Source organism: Mustelus asterias, chromosome 17 (assembly GCF_964213995.1).
Source record: "Mustelus asterias chromosome 17, sMusAst1.hap1.1, whole genome shotgun sequence".
NCBI lineage: Eukaryota > Metazoa > Chordata > Chondrichthyes > Carcharhiniformes > Triakidae > Mustelus > Mustelus asterias.
Genome location: NC_135817.1, coordinates 13,926,529 through 13,951,644, shown reverse-complemented (window position 1 = coordinate 13,951,644; position 25,116 = coordinate 13,926,529). Strand labels below are relative to the sequence as shown.

At 47.4% G+C, this 25,116-nt stretch overlaps 1 protein-coding gene across 1 annotated transcript in view; it reads right to left on the bottom strand.

Moving 5' to 3' along the window:
* Positions 1 to 25,116, bottom strand: part of LOC144506253 (pleckstrin homology-like domain family B member 2) — a 193,067-nt gene that overhangs the window by 139,878 nt on the left and 28,073 nt on the right. Inside the window, exon 2 of the mRNA XM_078232114.1 lies at positions 2,981 to 3,190. Coding sequence (XP_078088240.1) covers positions 2,981 to 2,995 — 15 coding nt within the window. The 5' untranslated portion in view covers positions 2,996 to 3,190. The remainder of the gene's footprint in view (positions 1 to 2,980; positions 3,191 to 25,116) is intronic.

Below are 25,116 nucleotides of genomic sequence, written 5' to 3'. Positions count from 1 at the left end.
CTTCTGCACTGTAGAGCTTCTATGAGGAATCCTTATTCCCTGTAGCATAAGGTCATGGCACATACAGGGTTAAAGTGGGACTTGAAGACGACAAATGAGTCTAGGGTTAGGATCAGTGTGGGGTTGAGCAGAGGCCTGTGTAGACCTAAACATGGAGATGTGCAGGTTAGGTTGATTGGCCATGCTAGATTGCCCCTTAGTGTCAGGGGGATTAGCAGGGTAACTACTTGGGGTTACGGGGATAGGGACTGGGTGGATTTGTGGTCGGTGCAGACTCGATGGGCCAAATGACCTCCTTCTGCACTGTAGGGATTCTCTGAGATAGCTCCCTGCCTGTACCGTAGTTTATTGTATATATGTATAGAGTTACAAGTCACTGATGAAGACATACTGAAGACTGAAAAGATTTTCTGAACAGACATGTTCTGTAACTAACACCATCTCAATATGATCAAGTGGAAATTGTTCCAGTTCCTGTCTTCATAACTAGAGTTTCTCTTCCTTTCATCACGCTGGTTAATCTTCACTCTCCATCACTGTTAATAACATTTCTATCATGGGAATCCCAAACGTACTAAATTAATCCCACCCATCAGGAGTGGCTGCACCTGGACATCCATTGCCTTTGTCCGTTCAGCTCCACTGGGCCTGTGGGAGCTGGTGGGGGAACAGAACTCTCCTTATTTCAGGAACTCTCAAACTCCACTGCCTGTTGGCAAAGAGAGATTGAGAAGAATCAAGTTGAACAAAGTACTTCTTACAGATGGCAGGCTAGAAACAGAGACAAAGCATCTTGCAGGAAGGGTTTCAAGAACAGTGGCGAGAACTTGGCCAAGTTTTGCTGCACTTGCCCTCTTGCAACTGCTCACAGTTTCCTGTCTTTACTGGATTGAAATAGCGGGTGGATGAACTACACAGTCCCTTGATGCCTCCTGTAATAGCACAACCCCCATGTGTAGGTTTAAACCTCTTCTTGTCTACTCAGGTGGAGTATTGGGAGGAAGCCTTGGCACAGAACTGTCACTCTCATCTCAGTTTGGCTGTGTGCTGAAGTGCCACTCCAGAGAGTTGACCACATGATTCAGGCTGGTGCGACAGTGCAGTACCCAGGGAGTGCTGCACTGCAAGAGATACCATTTTTCAGATAAGGTATTATCCAAGGGACCTTCTGGCCTCCAGGTCTAAAATGCCTTCATTTTAAAAAGTCATCCTTGTTTTCAAGTCTTTCCATGACCTCAGCCCCCCCAATCTCACTTCCCCCCTCCCCCATCCCACCGAGATATCTATGCTCTTCTAATACTGATCCCTTGTGCATTATCAATTTAATTGATGGCTGTGCCTTCAGCTTCCTGGGCCCAAGAATGTGGATTTTCATAAACCTTTCCACCTCGATCTCACGCTCCTTCTTTAAGACGCTCCTTGAAACCAACCTTTTTACCAAGATTTGAGTCATCAGACTTAATATTCTCTGGGTCGCTTGATGTCATAGTTTGTTTCAAAATACTATTGAGAAGAACCATGGAATGTTTCATTCTGTTAAAGACGTTATCTAAATATAAGTTATTGTTGTAGTGTGCGGCAAGTGAGGGGGAGAGTGGGATTAGACTGGGTGGGATATTAAAGGGTGTGGGAAGGGAGAGTGGGATTAGACTGGGTGGGATATTAAAGGGTGTGGGAAGGGAGAGTGGGATTAGACTGGGTGGGATATTAAAGGGTGTGGGAAGGGAGAGTGGGATTAGACTGGATGGGATATTAAAGGGTGTGGGAAGGGAGAGTGGGATTAGACTGGGTGGGATATTAAAGGGCATGGGGAGTGAGGAGGAGAGTGGGATTAGACTGGGTGGGATATTAAAGGGCATGGGGAGTGAGGAGGAGAGTGGGATTAGACTGGGTGGGATATTAAAGGGCATGGGGAGTGAGGAGGAGAGTGGGATTAGACTGGGTGAGATATTAAAGCATGCAAGGAGTGAGGAGGAGACTGACGATGACCTATTCTTATGTCTATATCCTCCCTTAGCCTCTGCACTCTCCTCGGGTTCTATAACTCTGTCTGTTTATTGAGCTCAGTCATTCTGCACCTCGCTGCTTTACATCATTGTGGTCGGTGCAGACTCGATGGGCCGAATGGCCTCCTTCTGCACTGTAGGGTTTCTATGATTTCTATGATCATCCTGCCTGGTTCCTAAAGCTTGGAATTCCCTCCCTAAACCTTTCCATCTCCATTTTTAAAATTATTCCTCAAAACGCAATTCCTTGACCAAGCCTCTGGTTACCTGTACAATATCTTCCGATGTGGTTCAGGGGGAATTTCATTTCATATTTTAAAGGTTCTGTATGAAAATCCAAACACTGTTGAAATCAGTGCAGAATATTCTGGAAAGACTCAGCAGGTCATCCTGCATCTGTTAAGGTTTCAGCTCTGCAACCTTTCATCAGAACTGGGGAATGATGGGAATAAATCGTTCTTTTAAAGTTTATTTATTAGTGTCACAAGTAAGCTTACATTAGCACTGCAATGAAGTTACTGTGAAAATATCCTAGTCACCACACTCCAGCACCTGTTCAGGTACAGAGGTAGGATTTAGCTTGGCCAATGCAGCTAACCAGCACCTCCGACTGTGGGAGGAAGCTGGAGCACCCGGAGGAAACCCACCCAGACACGGAGAGAACGTGTAGTCTCCACACAGACCCAAGGCTGGAATTGAACCCACGTCCCTGGCGCTGTGAGGCAGCAGTGCTAACCACAGTGCCACCATGGAAGGTAGAGGGGGAGAAGAGGGACAGAAGACATTAAATGAGAAAAGGTTTCAACTGATGTGTCCAGAAAGGGTTGGAATAGTTTATCCGCTGTATAGAAGCTAGTTGTTCCCACTGAAATTAATGAAGAGGGTTAATGAAGGTGTGTAGAATGCAGCGAGATTCACCTGGTCTTAGACCCCCCCTCACATACACAGGGGTTTCCAAGATGAATCTGCCTTACCTGCTGAAGCATCATTGCCTATCTCAGGTCCCAGGTTTGTGGGCTTCACTCTTGAGTGTCCCAGAGCAATGTTTCCAAGTCTTCTCGCTCCCCACCACCAGTTAATGGGGACAAATCCAGGAGATGTCTGGTCTCATAACCATCATGTGCAGCACCCTGCTGCTCGAGCACCTCTACCCATCATCAATAAGCAGGAAGGTCTTCAAACACCTGATGAGTTCAAACATAACAACAAAACGGATCATTTAATAAGATGAGGTAATGATCCCTGGAGGCAACTATACTAAAACAAGGGTTCCAATATTGGCCTAAGAGAGTTATAACATAATCTCAGATCCACTATGGTCTCCAGCGAGGGCCCAGGACCTCATTGGGGACTGTGCAAAATGGCCACATGTGACAGCCTCTCCTGTCCCTGTCCTGGTCCCATTCTCCTCCGAAAGAAATCTAGACATTGCTACACAGCAGGCGATCTTTGCGGAGATATTTCAGGTACAGGCTCGGGATGTTCCAACATGAGGAAAAGTCAGGGAAACCAAACCCGGGGCCCCCAGATGACCAGGAAGTTGGAGAAACATCAAAAAAGGCGTACGATGGGTGTCAGGGGAGTTCTTCAAGCAAGAACTGGGTCAAATACAATAAATTGAGGGGGAAAATGAAGAATAAAATCATTGGCAAAGAATGAATGAGAGATTAGAATGGCAGTTAACATAAAAACTAACCCAACTACTGGCAGATAAATACTAAGTAGTGGTAAGAAATGGGACGGAGCCTATCTGGGACAAAGTTGGTGACGAGTGCTTGGAGATGCAGGGCAAGGTTAGAATGCTGTATCGATGTTTAACGAGGAGGAATCTGACAAAATGTTAGCATAAATAGAAATGGTATTTATAGACACATAGTTTATATGTATATATATATATATATATATATATAGTATATATAATATATAATAGTATAATGGTATGGGTAATGGATGGGGTGAAGATTGAGAGGCAGGATGGAAATGTCGGATATGCTTAGAGTGGATAAGTCACCTGGGGTCCAGATGGCACGTGTCCCGAGGAGGGGTGGTGGAGACAGCGGAATGGGCTTGTCAAAATCTTCCAATCTTCCCCAGGTACAGGGGAGGTGCCAGAGAATTGGAGAGTGGTAAACGTGACACCCTTATTCAGGAAAGGGTGTCAGGAAAATCCTAATGACAACAGATCGGACAATTTAACATCAGTGGTGGATAAGGTTTTAGAAACAATAATCAGGATCACAGACTCCCTACAATACAGGAGGCCATTTGGCCCTTCGAGTCTGCACCGACAACAATTCCACCCAGTCCCTATCCCTGTAACCCCATATATTTCTCCTGCAAGTCCCCTGACACAAAGGGTCAATTTAGCATGGTCAATCAACCCTAACCCGCATATCTTTGGAGTGTGGGAGGAAACCGGAGCATCCAGAGGAAACCCATACAGACACAGGGAAACTGTGCAAACTCTGCACAGACAGTGACCCAAGGCCAGAATTGAACCCAGGTCCCTGGTCCTGTGAGGCAGCAGTGCTAACCACTGTGTCACTGTGCCACCATGCCACCCGTAAGGAGGATCAACAGAGATTTGGGAAGGTTTGTGTCATTTAAGGAGAGAAAGCATGGTTTTGTAAAAGGGTAAAAGTTACAGAGAAGGCTGATGAAGGGAACGTAGTGGAATTTGTCTATATGGACTTTAAATAAGCTTTTGACAAAATATTACATAAAATACTGGTGAAAAATGAAGGCTTATGAAATAGGTCAGCGTCAGCATGGTTAAAATATCGGCTTCAGGGCAGAACTCAGCGAGTTGTGGTAAATGGGTGTTTTTCACACTTGAGGGTAGTGCTCCCCAATCAGGATTGGATCAGAGTGTAACATTTCAATATTTGATATCTAAATTGGAGTGGCAAATAGTAATAATATGAATCACCGACAGCAGGACAGAGACAGGCTAGCGGAATGGGCAGAGAGAATATAATGTGTGAGTTGATGTATTTTGGCATTCGGAAGCTCTGGTTAGGCCCTAATCAGAGTATCATGTTCAGTTTTGGTCACAGCACTTTAGGGAGGATGTGAAGGTCCCTGAGAGGGTGCAAAGGAAGATTTAGCAAAATGGTTCAGGGATCAGGAAATTTACCGACAAGGTTACTCTGGAGAATGTTTCCTCCCAGGTTTGGTATACGGTGAGGGAAAGGGCAGAGGAGAGTGAGGGGAGAACTAATATTGGCATGCAGCATCTCTTAAAGGGTGGCTGCTGGTGGGTAGCTTTAGTGCAGGGCAAAGAGCTGTAACGAGGTACCAAACTGTTTCTTTCAGTAGATCAGAAAATAATACTTTGCTTTCAGTAATCTGAGACGTGGCTGTGAGATCTTGCTGTGTACAAATTAGTTGCTGCATTGACTACATATCAAACAAGTGTGCTTAGTTGACTGTGTAGCTTTGCAATATGCTGAGGTTGTGACTGGCACAATATAAATGCTCACTTTTTCCCGCACCAAACCTGGGAGGAAGCATTCTAAAGCTCCTCACTGCTGGGATTTTCATCTGGACCTGTTGTGCATTGAGAAAAGTTGAGTACCAAGGCGAGTCACCCATTGTATCATGTGACTCACAGGATGGTGTGAAGTGAACTTTGACTCGCCTTTGTCTCACTGTTCCCATGCCCTCTGAGTGCTGTATCAGGAGATCCCCAAAATTAAAAGTGTGGTCTTTACTGGGACGGATTCCCTCACTCCCGGTACCGGACTAAATAATCACATTGGAGTACCGAGCATGGTGGAGGGGGTGGGAGAGGGACAAGGAGGAAATGTGAGGGGCATCAACAAAGCTGCCAAAGTCAATCCATAATGCTGAATTTTCCAGCCCTTCCCACTGGTGGGATCATTCTGGTTTCACCAAAGGTGACCCCCGCACCGCCCACCCCCCCCACCCCACCCCGCCCACCCACCCCCGTGGTGCATTCCCTGGTGACGCAGCCGGCAAGCAATGCAAGCGGTCATTGATGAAAGCACAAGATCCCATGGTGACCAATGGTGAGTCGTCTCTGTCATTGGAAAACCTGCTGTGTGGAGGGTGGCAGTGGGAGGGAGCAGCCAGAAAGTGCCATCCCATGCTTCACTTTATAGTGCACTGAGAGCTTGATGCAGCATCACACATAGAAAGAGAAACCACCAAAGTTATTTCACGTTCCAGACACTAATGTTCTCACATATCTCACATCTTGCCATCATTCACTTGGTTTTGAAAGCAGACTTTCATGGAGGAATCACATTTCACAGAACCTAGAACGGTTACTTCACAGGAGGAGGCCATTTAGCCCATCCTGCCAGTACCGGCTCTCTTCAAGAGCTCCCACTCCCAGTAACGCACCAAAACTTCCAATATTCCAATTCCCTCTTGAAAGAATTGGCCAAAGATGTGCCGGTTAGATGGACTGGCCATGGTAAGTGAGCAGAGTTACAGGGATAGGACAGGGCAGCGGGCCTACGTGGGGTGCTCTTTCAGAGGGTCAGTACAGACCCAATGGGCTGAATGACCTCCCTCTACATTGCAGAGATGCTATGGTAAAGCTCTGGCTGACTGTCTCCACCACACTCTCAGACAGTACATTCCAGATCCTAACCACACTCTGTGTGAATCTGTCTCTCCATTGTTTCCATTGAGTCATAGAGTCGTAGAGGTTTACAGCATGGAAACAGGCCCTTCAGCCCAACTTGTCCATGCCACCCTTTTTTTTTAAACCACTAAGCTAGTCCCAATTGCCCGCATTTGGCCATATCCCTCGATAGCCATCTTACTCATGTAACTGTCTAAACACTTTTTAAAAGACAAAATTGTACCCGCCTCTACTACTAACTCTGGCAGCTTGTTCCAGACACTCACCACCCTGTGTGTGAAAAAAGTGCCCCTCTGGACACTTTTGTATCTCTCTCCTCTCATCTTAAACCTATGCCCTCTAGTTTTAGACTCCCCTACCTTTGAGAAAAGATATTGACTATCTAGCTGATCTAGGCCCCTCATTATTTTATAGACCTCTGTAAGATCACCCCTCAGCCTTCTATGCTCTAGAGAAAAAAAGTCCCAGTCTATCCTTATAACTCAAACCATCATGTCCTGGTCACATCCTAGTAAGTCTCATCTGCACTCTTTCTAGTTTAATAATATCCTTTCTATAATAGGGTGACCAGAACTGTACACAGTATTCCAAGTGTGGCCTTGCCAATGTCCTGTACAACTTCAACAAGACGTCCCAACTCCTGTATTCAATGTTCTGACCAATGAAACCAAGAATGCCGAATGCCTTCTTCACCACTCTGTCCATCTGTGACACCACTTTCAATGAGCTATGAACATGTACCCCTAGATCTCTTTGTTTTCCATTATTTTCTTTTGGCTGTTACTTCAAATCTGTGTCCTCTGGTACTTGAGCCTTCCACCAGTGGGGTCAATTTCTCTCTATCTACTCTGTCCAGACTGTTATAATTTTGAGCACCTCGATCAAATCTCTTCTCAACCTTCCCGTCTCCAAGGAGAACAGTCCCAGCCTCTCCAATCTATAACCGTAAGCAAAGCTCCTCATTCCTGGAACCATTTTCATCAATCTTTTCTGCCCTCTCTCTAATTCTTTACATCTTTCCTAAAGTTTAGTACCCAGAACTGGACACAATATTCCAACTGACGCTGCACCAGAGTTTGACACAGGTTTAACATAATCTCCTTCCTCTTGTACTTATCTTCCTATTTATAAAGCTCAGGATTCCCCATATTCTATTAATTGCTCACTCTACCTCTCCTGTCTCCTTCAATGATTTATGCACATATACACCCAGCTCCCTCTGCTCCTCCACCCCTTTTAGAATTGTATCCTTTATTTTATATCACCTCTCCATGTTCTTTCTGCCAAAATAACTCACTTCACATTTCTCTGCATTAGATCTTGTTCACTTACGTCACCACCTGCCCTCTTCCTCACGGTTCACACGACTTCAACATTTTGTATCACCTGAAAATTCTGAAATGGTGCCCTGTACATCCCAGTCATAGAGTCATAGAGGTTTACAGCATGGAAACAAGCCCTGCGGCCCAACTTGTCCATGCCGCCCTTATTGTTTTTTAAAACTCCTAAGCTAATCCCAATTGCCTGCATTTGGCCCATATCCCTCTATACTCATCGCACCCATGTAACTATCTAAAGATAAAATTGTACCCGCCTCTACTACTACCTCTGGCAGCACGTTCCAGACACTTACCACCCTCTGTGTGAAAAAATTGCCCCTCTGGACACTTTTGTATCTCTCCCCTCTCACCTTAAACCTATGCCCTCTAGTTTTAGACTCCCCTACCTTTGGGAAAAGATATTGACTCTCTACCTTGTCTATGCCCCTCATTATTTTATAGACCTCTATAAGGTCACCCCTCAGCCTCCTACGCTCCAGAGAAAAAAGTCCCAGTCTATTCAGCCTCTCCATATAACTCAATCCATCAAGTCCCGGTAGCATCCTGGTAAATCTTTTCTGCACTCTTTCTAGTTTAATAATATCCTTTCTATAATAGGGTGACCAGAATTGCACACAGTATTCTAAGTGTGGCCTTACCAATGTCTTGTACAACTTCAACAGGATGTCCCAACTCCTGTATTCAATGTTCTGACTGATGAAACCAAGCATGCCGAATGCCTTCTTCACCGCTCTGTGCACCTGTGGCTCCAACTGAGTCCACCTGTGACTCCAGTCTAGGTCAATGATGTGTATCGAGGAAAAACAGGGGTCCTTGTGGTGAATCCTGGGGAAGCTCTCTGCCTACTTTCCTCCAATCTGAAGAAATGGTGTTGACCTCACTTCTCCTGTCACTCGGCCAATTTAGTATCCGTGGCTCCAGCTCTGCTGACAAGCCTGTTATGTGACTCCCTTTACCAGGAGCACAGAAATACACTGCTGTGAGCATCCTGTTTGAATCAAAGTCTTAAAAAAAATACTCACCAGAATGCCTCAATGTTTGTCCCTTTAAGGACAACACAACCACTCGACCCATCTTTGAAAGACCTCTCCCATTAGACCCACACCCTTCCTCGCTCCCTATGACCCTCAAATATTTCTCCTTTTCAGTATTTTTCCAATTTCCTCCTGAAAGTTATGATTGAATCTGCTTCCACCACATCTGTTTAAGTTAGTGCATTCACTGCAACTTACTGACTAAAAATATTTCTCATTACTCCTTTGATGTCTCTTGTAAATTATCTTAAATCAATCAACCCTCCTGCTAATGGAAAAGATTTCTCCCTACTTACTTGATCACAGTGTCTAAGATTTTGAACATCACCATCAGGAATCCTCTAACCCTCCGTGCGATAGGGTTAGAGCGATCCCAGCCTCTCCAGACACTCAAAAATGAACTGACATCCCCCTCATCTCTGCAATCATTGCTGGTAAATCTCTTCTGCATCCTCTCTGAGTGGTGACACCCTTCCTAAAGTGCGGTGCCCAGAACTGAACACAATACTCCAGCTAAGAACGGTCCAGTATTTTATAAAGGCTTAGCATAACTTCCTCATGCTCCTATTTATAAAGCTAAGGATACCCTGGTGCCTTTTTTTGGCAGTTGTATTTAACCTGCCTTGCTACTTTCAAGGATTTGTGTACCCTTGGGTCCCTTTGTTCCTTCAGCAGTTTTAAAATTGTCCCATTCACTGAGACATCACAAAGAGATAAACAGCGCTGGGAGATGTCAACTTGGATGAATGTGACAGGACACTGGGAAAACCCACTCCCTTCTAGCATTACTTTGTCCAGAATCTGGCTGTGCGGAGCACCAAACACGTGGAATATTTTCCCAGCTTCCTTGAATAAACAACCGTGCGACCTGCCGCTGAACCCCACACTGCGAACAAATATCACTTCCTGCCCACTGACCCTCGACCTCCAAGACTGCTTCTCGGTTTATGCTTGAAGGGTCACTCTCCAAATGTGACTCACCTGTAAGCGGGCAGAATAAGAACAAAGAACAATTCAGCACAGGAACAGGCTCTTCGGCCCTCCAAGCCTGTGCCGATCAAGTTTAACTAACTAACCAACCGATCATATCCTTCCATTCCCCATTTGTTCATATGCCTATCAAGATAAGTCTTAAATGTGGCTAACGTAACTGCCTCAACCACCTCACTTGGCAGTGCATTCCAGGCCCCCTCTGTGTAAAATATTTCCCCCGCACATCTCCACTGAACCTTTCCCCCCTTATCTTGAACTCGTGCCCCCTTGTAATTGTCATTTCTGCCCTGGGAAAAAGCTTCCAACTGTTCACCCTATCTATACCTCTCATAATTTTATAAACTTCTATCAGGTCACCCCGAGCCTCCGTCTTTCCAGGGAGAACATCCAAGTTTATTCAATCTCTCCTCATAGCTAATACCCTTCATACCAGGCACTTCCTGGTAAACCTTTTCTGCACTCTCTCCAAAGCCTCCACGTTCTTCTGGTAGTGTAGTGACCAGAATTGGAGACAGTATTCCAAATGTGGCCTAACCAATGTTTTATACAACTGGAACATTATTTGCCAACTTTTATACTCGATGCCCTGTCCAATAAAGGCAAGCGTGCCATATGCTTTCTTCACCACCTTTTCCACCTGTGCTGCCACTTTTAAGGATCTGTGGACCTGTACTCCCAGATCTCTCTGTGTGTCTATGCTCCTGATGGTTCTGCCATTTATTTTACAGCTCCCACCTGACCTGGACCTATCAAAATGCATCACCTCGTATTTGTTCGGATTAAATTCCATCTGTCATTTCTCCACCCAATTTTCCAGCCTATCTATATCCTGCTGTATTCTCTGACAATCTTCATCACTATCCGCAACTCCACCAATCTTAGCATCATCCACAAACTTGCTAATCAGACCAGCTACATTTTCTTCCAAGTCATTTATAAATATATTACAAACAGCAGAGGTCCCAGCACTGATCCCTGCGGAACACCACTAGTTACAGACCTTCATTCAGAAAAACACCCTTCCACCACTACCCTCTTGATGCGCGATATAACACACGAGAGGCAGGATGTACTCGGGAAATAAAGGCTTTTATTGCCAACAATAACAGAGCTACTATATACAGTATACGATCCCAGACTAAAGGGTCACCAGGCAGAGCAGTGACCTTTATACCTCTCCCAGGAGGCGGAGCCAACTGGGGTGTACCATAGGATTATATTAACAGGTAGAACAGCCCAACCCTAACCCCAACAGTAACATATCTACAGACTCATAGTACTGGCCAGACCATGGCTCAGCACTACCTGGTGGGAACCAACAATGGTTCACCACATTCACCCCTCCTTTGAAAACAAAGGCCGGCGGGGTACAAAACACAGAACAATTGTTCATTTGTCTATAAGTTCAAGCGGTCTGGGGGACCGCACCGTCGCTGTGACCTCCTCAACACCGACGATGACACCGGTTCAGGCAATCGCGGTGACGTTCTCTCCAAGGCGGTGTCCAGCGACTCCTCCAGTGCCTCACGGGCCGGTAGACCACGAGTTGGTGACAATCCGCTGAACTCGGGCACGCCTTGAAGTGGCGACCATCTCCTGGACTCAGGCAAGCTGTACACGGGAGTAAGAGGGTTAAGTGGTGGTCCCGATACTGCCCGCGCCGTGTCAGGAGGGGAAATAATGGTTGGGGGGGTCCCTAACAGGAGGTGTGGGAGCGACAGGGGTTTCCAAGCCCCTACTGGCGCCAGATCTCAAATCGAGAACGTGTCCTCTCGCCCGTCAGGATATGCCACGTAGGCATACTGAGGGTTGGCGTGGAGGAGATGGACCTGTTCAACCAAAGGGTCGGACTTGCGGGTCCTAACATGACGCCGCAGGAGGACAGGTCCTGAGTACGTCAACCAAGACGGTAATGAGGTCCCAGAGGAAGACTTCCTAGGGAATGAAAACATTCTCTCATGAGGAGTAGCGTTGGTTGCCGTACACAGGAGTGAGCGTATGGAGTGGAGCGCATCAGGGAGTACCTCTTGCCAACGGGAGACTGGAAGACCTTTAGACCTCAACACCAGTAAGACAGCCTTCCAGACTGTAGCATTCTCTCGTTCGACCTGTCCGTTACCCCTTGGGTTGTAGCTCGTGGTTCTACTAGAGGCAATCCCATATGAGAGCAGGTATTGCCTCAAGTCATCGCTCATGAACGACGAGCCCCTATCGCTGTGGATATAACAGGGGTAACCGAAAAGGGTGAAAAGATCACGAAATGCCTTGATAACCGTGGCAGCGGTCATATCAGAACAGGGAATGACAAAAGGGAATCGTGAGTACTCATCAACCACATTGAGGAAGTACACGTTCCGATCTGTCGAGGGAAGGGGGCCCTTAAAGTCCACACTCAGTCTTTCGAAGGGACGAGTGGCCTTAACGAGGTGTGCCCTGTCAGGTCGGTAGAAGTGCGGTTTGCATTCCGCGCATACCCGGCAGCTTCTGGTTATGGACCTGACATCCTCCACCGAGTAGGGTAGATTCCGGGCCTTTATGAAGTGGAAGAGCCGAGTGACCCCCGGATGGCAGAGGTCATTGTGGAGAGCCTGCAATCGATTCTCCTGCATACTAGCGCATGTTCCACGCGACAGGGCATCCGAGGGCTCGTTGAGCTTCCCTGGACGGTACATGATATCATAATTGTAGGTGGAGAGTTCGATTCTCCACCTCAAGATTTTATCATTCTTGATCTTACCCCGTAACGTGTTGTTGAACATGAACGCCACGGACCGCTGGTCCGTGAGTAGAGTGAACCGTTTTCCCGCCAAGTAATGGCGCCAATGCCGAACGGCCTCCACAATGGCCTGGGCCTCCTTTTCCACCGCCGAATGTCGAATTTCAAGGCCTTGGAGGGTGCGAGAGAAAAAGGCGACGGGCCTGCCCGCCTGGTTAAGTGTGGCGGCCAGGGCGAAATCAGATGCATCGCTCTCCACCTGGAAGGGGATGGACTCATCGATAGCGTGCATCGTGGCTTTCGCGATGTCGGCTTTTATTCTTGCAAAGGCTAAGCGAGCCTCTGTTGCTAGGGGAAAAGAGGTAGACTTGATGAGCGGACGGGCTTTGTCCGCGTAATTGGGAACCCACTGTGCATAGTATGAGAAGAAGCCTAAACATCTTCTCAGTGCTTTGATGCTAGTGGGCAGGGGGAGTTCGAGGAGGGGACGCATACGGTCTGGATCAGGGGCAAGGACCCCGTTTTCCACCATGTATCCGAGGATAGCTAGGTGGCGAATGCGAAATACACACTTCTCCCTGTTGTAGGTCAGATTCAGGCGAGATGCAGTGCGTAAGAATCTAAGAAGGTTGGCATCGTGGTCCTGCTGGTCATGGCCGCAGATGGTGACGTTATCCAGGTACGGGAAGGTAGCCCGCAGCCCGTTCTGGTCCACCATTCGGTCCACAGCACGCTGGAAGACCGAGACCCCATTCGTGACACCAAAAGGAACCCTTACAAAATGCTACAGGCGACCATCCACCTCAAAGGCCGTGTATTGTCGGTCCTCTGGGCGAATGGGGAGCTGGTGATAAGCAGATTTTAAGTCGATGGTGGAGAACACCCGGTACTGCGCAATCTGGTTGACCATGTCAGATATGCGCGGGAGGGGATACGCATCCAGCTGCGTGTATCTGTTAATGGTCTGATTATAGTCTGTGACCATCCGGGGTTTGTTCCCATTCTTAACCACCACGACTTGCGCTCTCCAAGGACTAGCGCTAGGTTGGATGATCCCTTCCTTGAGGAGCCGCTGAACTTCAGATCGAATGAAGATCCTATCCTCAGCGCTGTAACGCCTGCTCTTTGTTGCGATGGGCTTGCAGCCTGGCACGAGATTCTGGAATAGGGAGGGTGTGGTAATCCTAAGCGTTGAGAGACTACATGTGGAGCGCGTTGGGCAATTTAGAGACTGTGGGTCTCCCACTGAAAGCGGAGGGAGTGGCCCATCGTACTGCAGGGTTACACTCTTCAAGTGGACCATAAAATCTAGTCCTAGGAGTATTGGCACGCAAAGGTGCGGTAACACAAGGAGCCTGAAGTTCTCGTAAACCGTGCCCTGCACCGTCAGATTGACCACGCAGCTCCCTAGCACGGTGACAGACCGGGACCTTGACGCCATCGAAATTGTCTGCTTGACAGTCCGAATCTGGAGACCACACCACTTCACGGTGTCCGGGTGAATGAAGCTCTCCGTGCTCCCGCTGTCAAACAAACAATAAATCGGGCGAATGTTTACCTGTATGTCCATCATGGACTTGTCGAGTCTGTGAGGCTTGGCCTGGTCCAGGATGATCGACGCCACTGTTGGTTCGTGGGTGCAACTGCAGGCAGCTGAGATGGTTGATGACAACCCCTGCTGGTCATTCGCGGTCGGTGCCGACCAAAATGGCTGCCCCCATAGGTCGCACGTGGACGATGGCGCCAAAACCTGCGGCCCCTGCAGGTCGCACGTGTCTTGCGACTCCGTCGTTCGGAATGGCGACTTCCTGGAATCGCACGTGGTAGAAGACCATGAAGACGCAGAAGACAAGGAGGCCGGCTCCGGGGAGTCACACGCCACACTGCTGTTTTTGGATGGAGGTTTGGACCGGCATACTTTGGAATAATGCCCCTTCTTGCCACAGGCGGAGCACAACACCGCTTTAGCTGGACATCGCTGCCGAGGGTGTTTCACCCCCCCACAGAAGTAACACCGCGGGCCACCTGGAGCTGCTGCCGTCGTCAGGTCCGAGGCTGGGAACGCAATTGCGCAGTTTTTCGGTCCCGCTGAATAAAGTGGAGTCTGCGACTGCCCCTGTCACACTGTCTCCACGTGGTCGTCGGGGTACATCTCCAGACTTTTGGAGGCCGTTTCTAGAGCGTCAGCTAACTCTATGGTTTTAGTGAGATCGAGGTTACCTTGCTCCAACAGCCGAAGGCGGATGTACGACAAGCCGATTCCCGCCACGAACGCATCTCGAACGAGGTCGCTCATGTACTGGTCTGCCGACACTGACTTGCAGTTGCAGGCTCTGGCTAGCTGCTGAAGCTCGCATGCGTACTGTTCCGTTGTTTCGCCGGGCTGCCGCCGTCGAGTGGCTAGAAGGTGTCGAGCATGGACCTCATTCGGCGATTTGCTGTATCGCTTCTTGAGAAGCTCGAGGACCCCTTTGTAGTCGGTGGCCCCACGGATCGCTAAGTATACAGCGTCGCTTACCCTCGCGTGGAGGACCCGGAGTCTGTCGGCGTCATCGGTGACCGCTGTGGAGGCGTCGAGGTAATCTTGGAAACACTTCAACCAGTGGTCGAAAGTGTTCGATGCTCCCGCCGCACGTGGGTCCAACGTAAGCCGTTCGGGTTTAAGCATTTGCTCCATGTTTTCTTTTGTCGTTTCTTTTTCAAAAAAAAGAATTTACTTGTTGGCAATAAAATTGATGCGCGATATAACACACGAGAGGCAGGATGTACTCGGGAAATAAAGGCTTTTATTGCCAACAATAACAGAGCTACTATATACAGTATACAATCCCAGACTAAAGGGTCACCAGGCAGAGCAGTGACCTTTATACCTCTCCCAGGAGGCGGAGCCAACTGGGATGTACCATAGGACTATATTAACAGGTAGAACAGCCCAACCCTAACCCCAACAGTAACATATCTAACAGACTCATAGTACTGGCCAGACCATGGCTCAGCACTACCTGGTGGGAACCAACAATGGTTCACCACACCTCTGTCTATGGCCAAGCCAGTTCTGAATCCATCTCGCTACTTCACCCCTGATCCCGTGAGATTTAATCTTTTGCACCAGCCTGCCATGAGGGACCTTGTCGAATGCCTTACTGAAGTCCATGTAGACAACATCCACAGCCCTTCCCTTGTCAATCATTTTTGTCACCTACTCAAAAAACTCAATCAAATTAGTGAGACATGACCTCCCACATACAAAACCATGCTGTCTGTCGCGAACAAGACCATTCAGTTCCAAATGTGTATAGGTCCTAAGAATCTTCTCCACTTCCTTTGGTTCTACACATAATTTCCCTCCTTTGTCCTCAAGTGGACCAACTCTTTCTCTTGCTCCTAATATATGTATAAAATGCCTTCGGATTCTCCTTAATCCTGTCTGCCAAGGACATTTCGTGACCCCTTCTTGCCCTCCTAACTCCCTGTTTGAGCTCTTTTCTACTTTCCCTGTATTCTTCAAATGCTTCATCTGTTTTTAGTTGCCTAGACCTCATGTATGTATCCTTTTTCTTTTTGACTAGACTCACAATTTCCCTGGTCATCCACGGTTCCTGAATCCTGCCTTTCCTGTCCTTCCTTTCCATAGGCACATGCCTGTCCTGCGCTCCGATCAACTGCTCCGTAAAAGACTCCCACATTCCAAATGTGGAATTACCCTCAAACAGCCTCTCCCAAACAACAGCCTCCAAATCCTGCCTAATCTGGTTGTAGTTAGCCTTCCCCCAATTTAGCACCTTAACCCTAGGACACCACTCGTCCTTTTCCAGCAGTGTCCGAAAGATTATGGAATTGTGGTCACTGTTCGCCACATGTTCCCCCACCTCAACTTTGATGACCTGGCAGGGCTCATTCCCTAGTACCAGGTCCAGTATAACCCCCTCTCTAGTCTGACTATCCACATATTGTTCCAAAAAGCCTTCCTTGACAAATTCCTCACCATCCAGACCCTTAGCCCCAAGGGATTTCCAGTCAATACGAGGAAAATTAAAGTCTCCCACTACAACAACCCTATTATTTTCACATCTATCCAGATTCTCCTTACATATCCATTCCTCAACTTCCTGTGGACTTCCCGTACACCCCCATCATAGTGACTGCCCCCTTCCTGTTTCTGGGATCTACCCACAGTGTCTCATTACATGATTCTTCCAAGATGTCCTCCCTCTGCAGACCTGTAATATGTTCCCTAACCAGTATTGCAACTCTTCCGGAATGTTGACCAAGCACAAACCGCAACCCAAAAGCCGCTGGATTAGATGAGGAATGAATGAGGCGGCGTTGAAAACACATAGACCATCCCTCAGTCTCCAAGTTTTTGTTTTAATCTGACCTCCATTCACAATTTATATCCCCAGTGCCTCAAACTGTGACCCACATCAAACATTAGCCAAATATCAACTGGCAGCAATCTGTCAGAACCTGGCGGGCAGGAGTCTACATTGGTTTATTTAAACAAGGCCCTGCAGTTGAGATTGGCAGGGTCTACACACACCTTGCTGGCATTTTCCCCACAGTCTCCCCCTTGGCATTGAAAGCAAAATACAGCGGATGCTGGAAATCTGAAATAAAAACAGAACATGCTGAAAATACTCAGCAGGTCTGGCAGCATCTGCGGAGGGAGAAACGGAGTGAATGTTTTGAGTCCGTGTGACCCTTCCTCAGAACTATTCCAAAGAATGGACTCAAAATGTTAACTCTCTTTCTCTCCCTCTTGGTAATCCCATGTTCAAAGCAACAGGGCCCAACATTGAGCCATGAGCAGCATTCTCTCTTCTGAGTCCAAAGGTTTGAGTCATTCCCCAGAGATTTAAGCACAAAATCAGGCTGACACACCCAGTGCAGTACTGAGGAAGTGCTGCGCTGTCACTTGAATGAGGTACTAAACCCTGTCCTGCAGGATAATGGAACTGAATCGAAGGTGCTGAGGAGCAGGAGAGTTCTCCCCGGCGTCCCTCAGCCAACACCCAGTACAAGTCATTTGGTCAGTGGAGGCAGTGGCACAATGGTCTTGTCACTGGACAAGTAATCCAGAGTCAGAGAAATGCTCTGGGGGCCGGGGTTCGAATCCCACTCATGGCAGATGGCGAAATCTGAATCCAATGAAAATCGAGAATTAAAAGTCTAATGATGATCATGAAACCATTGTGGATTGTTGTAAAAACCTATCTGGTTCACTAATGTCCTTTCGGAAACGAAATCTGCTGTCCTTATCTGATCTGGCCTACATATGACACCAGATCCACAGCAATGGTTGATTCTTAAATGCCCTCCGAAATGGAGGACAGCCAACGATGCCCAAAAGAAGAGCTGTTTGTGGGATCGTGCTCTGCACGAATGGGAGTATGCCACAATTCCTACACTTCAAAATCATAGAATCATACAGGACAGAGGACCTGCACCAACACGTGAGAAACACCTGACCAACCTAATCCCATTTACCAGCACTTGGCCCACAGCCCTGAATGTTATGTTGTGCTCATCCAGATACTGTTCCCAAAGGGTGCGGCGTGCCACACAGGTGTTAAGTCTTAACACAAAGAGAGATGGCATGAAATCTGGAAACTTCTACGGGTTTCTAGACATGAATGTTTAAATGTTTCTTTGATTGTCCTTGAATCTTCCCACCATCCTCTCTCGCCGCACCAGTGTGGCGCGCCTCACCCTTTGGGAACCACTGGTTTAAAGGATATGAGGCAACCTGCCTCTACCACCCTCCCAGACAGTGCATTCCAGGCAGTCACCACCCTCTGAGTAAAAAGGTTTTTCCTCACCTCCCCCTTAAACCTCCTGTCCCTGATCTTGATCTTATGTCTCTTTATGACTGACTCTGGGGTGATCAGTAAGTTTGCGGACGACACAAAACTGGCAGGACTTGCAGATAGTGAGGAGCATTGTCAGAGGCTACAGAAGGATATAGATAGGCTGGAAATTTGGGCAAAGAAATGGCAGATGGAGTTCAATCCTGATAAATGCGAAGTGATGCATTTTGGTGGGAATAATGTAGGGAGGAGCGACACGATAAATGGAAGAACCATAAAGGGTGTAGAGACGCAGAGGGACCTGGGTGTGCAAGTCCACAGATCTTTGAAGGTGACGTCACAGGTGGAGAAGGTGGTGAAGAAGGCATATGGTATGCTTGCCTTTATAGGACGGGGCATAGAGTATAAAAGTTGGGGTCTGATGTTGCAGATGTATAGAACGTTGGTTCGGCCGCATTTGGAATACTGCGTCCAGTTCTGGTCGCCACACTACCAGAAGGACGTGGAGGCTTTGGAGAGAGTACAGAGGAGGTTTACCAGGATGTTGCCTGGTATGGAGGGGCTTGGTTATGAGGAGAGATTGGGGAAACTGGGGTTGTTCTCCTTGGAAAGACGGAGGATGAGGGGAGACTTAATAGAGGTGTATAAAATTATGAAAGGCATAGATAGGGCGAATGGTGGGAAGCTTTTCCCCGGGTCGGTGGTGACGTTCACGAGGGGTCATAGGTTCAAGGTGAAGGGGGGGGGGGGGGGGGGGGGGAGGTTTAACACAGATATCAGAAGGACATATTTTACACAGAGGGTCGTGGGGGCCTGGAATGCGTTGCCGGGCAAGGTGGTGGAGGCGGACACACTGGGAACTTTTAAGACTTATCTAGACAGCTATATGAACGGAGTGGGAATGGAGGGATACAAAAGAGTGGTCTAGTTTGGACCAGGGAGCGGCGCGGGCTAATTGTTCTTTGTTTCTCGTTTCAAGGCTTCATTCTATGATCATCTTGCTGGTGCCAGTACAGAGCGAGACTGCGGATAGTTGCGAACCTGGCTCGGGGGCAGGGAATTCAGATGTTTTTCGTAAAGCAGAAGTGGAAATGAATAGGGTTGGGAAGCATTTTCTGATCAGGACTCGTTTCGATCGCCACAGGGGGTCGGAGAGGAATTTCCCAGATTTTGTTTTCCCCATATTGGCCCTGGGGTTTTCACTCTGGGTTTTCGCCTCTCCCTGGAGATCACATGGTCTGGAATGGGGGGGTGGGGGTGAGTTAATAGGTTGTGATGAACAAAGCATCATAGCTGTGAGGGACAGCTCGGTGGATAGGATATTAGGATGTAGATAGGCTGGAAAATTGGGCGGGGATCCTGGATTCAGGATTCAATCCTGGACCGGGGAGCGGCGCGGGCTTGGAGGGCCGAAGGGCCTGTTCCTGTGCTGTATTGTTCTTTGTTCTTCAACTAAGGGGAACAGCTGTTCCCCATCCACTCTGTCCATGTCCCTCATAATCTTGTATATCTCGATCAGCTCGCCCTCAGTGTTCTCTGCTCCAATGAAAACAAGCCAAGCCTATCCCACCTCCTTTCTTAAATGCTCCATCCCAGGCAGCATCCTGGTGAATTTCCTCTGCATCCCCTCTAGTGCAATCACATCCTTCCTATAATGCGGCGACCAGAACTGCACCCAGTACTCTAGCTGTGGCCTCACCAAAGTTCTATACAATTCCAACATGACTTCCCTGCTTCTTTAACCATGCCTCAATTGATAAAGGCAAGTGTGCCAAGTGTCCCATATGCCTTTTTCACCATCCTACGAACATGCCCTTCTGCCTTCAGAGATCTGTGGACAAACACGCCAAGGTCCCTTTGTTCCTCAGAAGTTCCGAGTGTCATGTCATTCATTGAGTACTTCCTTGTCAAATTACTTCTTCCAAAGTAATATTTTCCTACCACTGACGTGCGACTCACTGGTCTGCAGTTACCTGGGTTCATCTCTATAAGCCTTCTTAAATAACGGGACCACATTAGCAGTTCTCCAGTCTTCTGGCACCTTCCCCATGGTCAGAGAGGAATTGAAAATTTGGGTCAGAGCCCCTGCAATCTCCTCCCTTGCCTCCCACAGCAGCCTCGGGCACAATTCATCTGGACCTGGGAGATGTCAGAGTTCGCTCAAGAGCCTCGCAATCTCTCTCTGAGTTCCATACCTTCTTCCACATTCTCTTATGTTGAAGACAGATATGAAGTATTCATTCAACACTCAACCAATGTCTTCTGGCTCCACCCACAGAATGCCCCATTGGTCCCTTATGGGCCCTATTCTTTCCCTGGTTACCCTCTTCCCATTGATATACTTAAAGAATATCTTAGGATTTTCAGCCAGAGCTTTCTCATATCCCCTCTTTACATTCCTAATTGCTTTCTTAAGTATGTAATTAGAATCAATGGAATCCCTACAATACAGAAGGAAGCCATTCAGCCCATCATGTCTGCACTGACTGTCTGAAAAAGCATCTTACTCAATCCTATCCCCATAACTCCAAGCAGTTAGCACAGCCAATCCAACTAACCTACATCTTTGGACTGTGGGAGGAAACTGGAGCACCTGGAGGAAACCCACGCAGACACAGAGAGAACGTGCAGACTCCACACAGACAGTCACCCAAGGCTGGAATTGAACCCGGTCCCTGGCACTGTAAGGCAGCAGTGCTAACCACTGTGCCACATGAGGTCATAAGGTCCTGTGTCAATGCAGGACTGAGGGTACTGCACCTAAATGCACGCAATATATGGAACAAGGTGTTGGAGTAAACTCAAAATTAAAGGATACAATATGGTTACCTGGCACAAAATGGACTCTGGGAAAAGACATTAAGATGTGCTGACTTGGGCACAGACATTGCACAGCGAGTTTAAACCTGTTAGTGTCTAAATTACTGCAGGAAATAGATCAGACCTTGAGGCACCTTAGCTTGAGATAAAGGAGAACCAAAACAATGAGTTTTGATAATGAGATCAGTCGTTGATGGGGGACATAAATGCATAAATGTATCTGCTCCATGTATAACGATGTGCTAACTGCCGATGTCCTTCCTTGTCTACTCAATGTATAACGATGTGTTAACGGCCAATGTCCGTACTTGTCTATTATTTGAAAATGTATAAAAGATGCTCAACTGCCGTTGTAAAGTTGAGAAGGTGACTGTGTGCACTGCGGAGAGCCCAGCGCTTCTCCCAAAGCTTTGTCCGATAAAACTGCATGTTGAATCTTTAAGTCTGACTCCGAGTGGTGATTTTCCCACAATAAATGTAAATGAGCTTGTTGCGCACATTGAAATTGGCCGGTACGACGTTGTGGGCATCACAGAGACATGGCTGTAAGGGGATCAGGGCTGGAATCTAAATATCCAAGAATGTGTCCTGTCGAAAGGATAGGCAGATGGGAGTTATGTACAGGCCCCCCAGCAGTACAAAGAACAACAGAACAAAGAACAGTACAGCACAGGAAACAGGCCCTTCGGCCCTCCAAGCCTGTGCCGCTTATTGGTCCAACTAGACCAATCGTTTGTATCCCTCCATTCCCAGGCTGCTCACGTGACTATCCAGGTCAGTCTTAAACGATGTCAGCGTGCCTGCCTCCACCACCCTACTTGGCAGTGCATTCCAGGCCCCCACCACCCTCTGTGTAAAAAACATCCCTCTAATATCTGAGTTATACTTCGCCCCTCTCACCTTGAGCCCGTGACCCCTCATAATCGTCACATCTGATCTGGGAAAAAGCTTCCCACCGTTCACCCTACTATACCCTTCATAATCTTGTACACCTCTATTAGATCTCCCCTCATTCTTTGTCTTTCCAGGGAGAACAACCCCTGTTTACCCAATCTCTCCTCATAGCTAAGACCCTCCATTCCAGGCAACATCCTGGTAAACCTTCTCTGCACTCTCTCTAACGTCTCCACGTCCTTCTAGTAGTGCGGCGACCAGAACTGAACGCAGTACTCCAAATGTGGCCTAATCAGCGTTCTATACAGCTGCATCATCAGACTCCAGCTTTTATACTCTATACCCCGTCCTATAAAGGCAAGCATGCCATATGCCTTCTTCACCACCTTCTCCACCTGTGCTGCCACCTTCAAGGATTTGTGGACTTGCACACCTAGGTCCCTCTGTGTTTCAATTCTCTTGATGGCTCTGCCATTTATTGTATAACTCCCCCCTACATTATTTCTTCCAAAATGCATCACTTCGCACTTATCCGGATTAAATTCCATCTGCCACCTCTCCGCCCAATTTTCCAGCCTATCTATATCCTGCAGTATTGCCCGACAATGCTCATCGCTATCCGCAAGTCCAGCCATCTTCATGTCATCCGCAAACTTGCTGATAACACCAGTTACACCTTCTTCCAAATCATTTATGTATATCACAAATAGCAGAGGTCCCAGTACAGAGCCCTGCGGAACACCACTGGTCACAGACCTCCAGCCGGAAAAAGACCCTTGGACCGCTACCCTCTGTCTCCTATGGCCAAGCCATAGGAGGGTATAGAGGGTAGACAGTAGTCAGGACGTGGGGCAGAAAATAAATCAGGAGATAGAAAAGGCAATATTACAATTATCATGGGGACTTCAATATGCAGGTAGACTGGGAAAATCAGATAGATAGTGGATTCCAAGAAAAGGAATTTGTGGAATGTCTAAGAGATGGTTTTCTTGTGACAGAACCTACTAGGGAACAGGCAATTCTGGATTTGGTGATATGCAATCTGGCAGACTTGATCAGGGAACTTAAGGAGAAGGAACCCTTGGGGAGCAGTGATCACAATATGATAGAATTTACCCTGCAGTTTGAGAGGGAGAAGCTGGAATCAGTTGTAACGATATTACAATTAAATGAAGGTAACTAAAAAGACATGAGGGAAGTGCTGGCCAAAGTTGATTGGAAAGGGAGCCTAGCAGGGAAGATAGTGGAACAGCAATGGCAGGAGTTCTGGGGGGTTATTCGGGAGGCACAACAGAAATTCATCCCAAGGAGGAGGACGAGGCATCCATGACTGACGAGGGAAGTCAAGGACAGCATAAAAGCAAAAGAAAAAGCATACAAAGTGGCAAGGATTGGTGGGAAGACAGAGGATTAGGAAGCCTTTAAAAGCGAGCAGAGGACAACTAAAAAAACAATAAGGGGAGAGAAGATGAAATATGAGTGTAAGCTAGCTAATAATATAAAATAGGATAAAGATATGAAGAGTTATTTTCAATATATAAAAGGTAAGAGAGGCAAAAATAGACATTGGACCACTGGAAAATTAGGCTGGAGAAGTATTAATAGGAAACAAAGAAATGGCAGAGGAAGTGAATAGTTACTTTGCATCAGTCTTCATGGTGGAAGACACCAGTGGGATGCCAGAGCTCCAGGAGAGTCAGGGGCCACAGGTGAGTGCAGTGGCCATCACTAAGAAGGTGGTTATGGGGAAACTGAAAGGTCTGAAGGTGAATAAAGCATCTGGACCAGATGGACTACACCACAAGGCTCTAAAAGGGATAGCTGAGGAAATTGTGGAGGCATTGGTGGTGATCTTTCAGGAATCACTGGAGGCAGGGAGGGTACCAGAGGACTGGAAAGTAGCTAATGTAACACCGCTGCTTAAGAAGGGAGGGAGGCAGCAGACAGGAAACTATAGGCCGGTTAGCCTGACATCAGTCATTGGCAAGATTTGAGTCCATTATTAAAGATGAGATAGCGAAGTACTTGGAAATGCATGATAAAATAGGACTGAGTCAGCATGGCTTCGTCAAGGGGAGGTCATGTCTGACAAATTTGTTAGAGTTCTTTGAGGAGGTAACAGGAAGTTAGATAAAGGAGAGCCAGTGGACGATTTATTTAGATTTCCAGAAAGCCTTTGACAAGGTGCCACATAGAACATAGAACAGTACAGCACAGAACAGGCCCTTCGGGCCACATTGTTGTGCCGAGCTTTGTCTGAAACCCAGATCAAGCTATTTACCGTCCTCACGTGTGCGGAACTTGGCTATGAGGACAGCCTCAACCGGGATATTGGGTTCATGTCACACTATCTATAATCCCCACAGCTTGCCTGGACCTGCAGAATTTCACTGGCTGTCCTGTCTGGAGACAATACACATCTCTTTAACCTGTCTTAATGCTCTCTCCACTCACATTGTTTGTATCTTAAAGACTTGATTACCTGTAAGTATTTGCATTCCAACCATTATTTTGTAAATTGAGTCTGTGTCTTTATATGCCCTGTTTGTGAACACAATTCCCACTCACCTGAAGAAGGGGCTTAAGGCTCCGAAAGCTTGTGTGGCTTTTGCTACCAAATAAACCTGTTGGACTTTAACCTGGTGTTGTTAAACTTCTTACTGTGTTTACCCCAGTCCAACGCCGGCATCTCCACATCATGACTGGCAGAAGGCAGAGAGTGGGGATAAAGGGGTCTTTTTCAGGATGGCAGCCGGTAACTAGTGGTGTGCCTCAGGGGTCGGTGCCGGGATCACAACTTTTCACAATATACATTAACGATTTAGGAGATGGAACTGAAAGCACTGTTGCTAAGTTTGCAGATGATACAAAGATATGTAGAGGGACAGGTA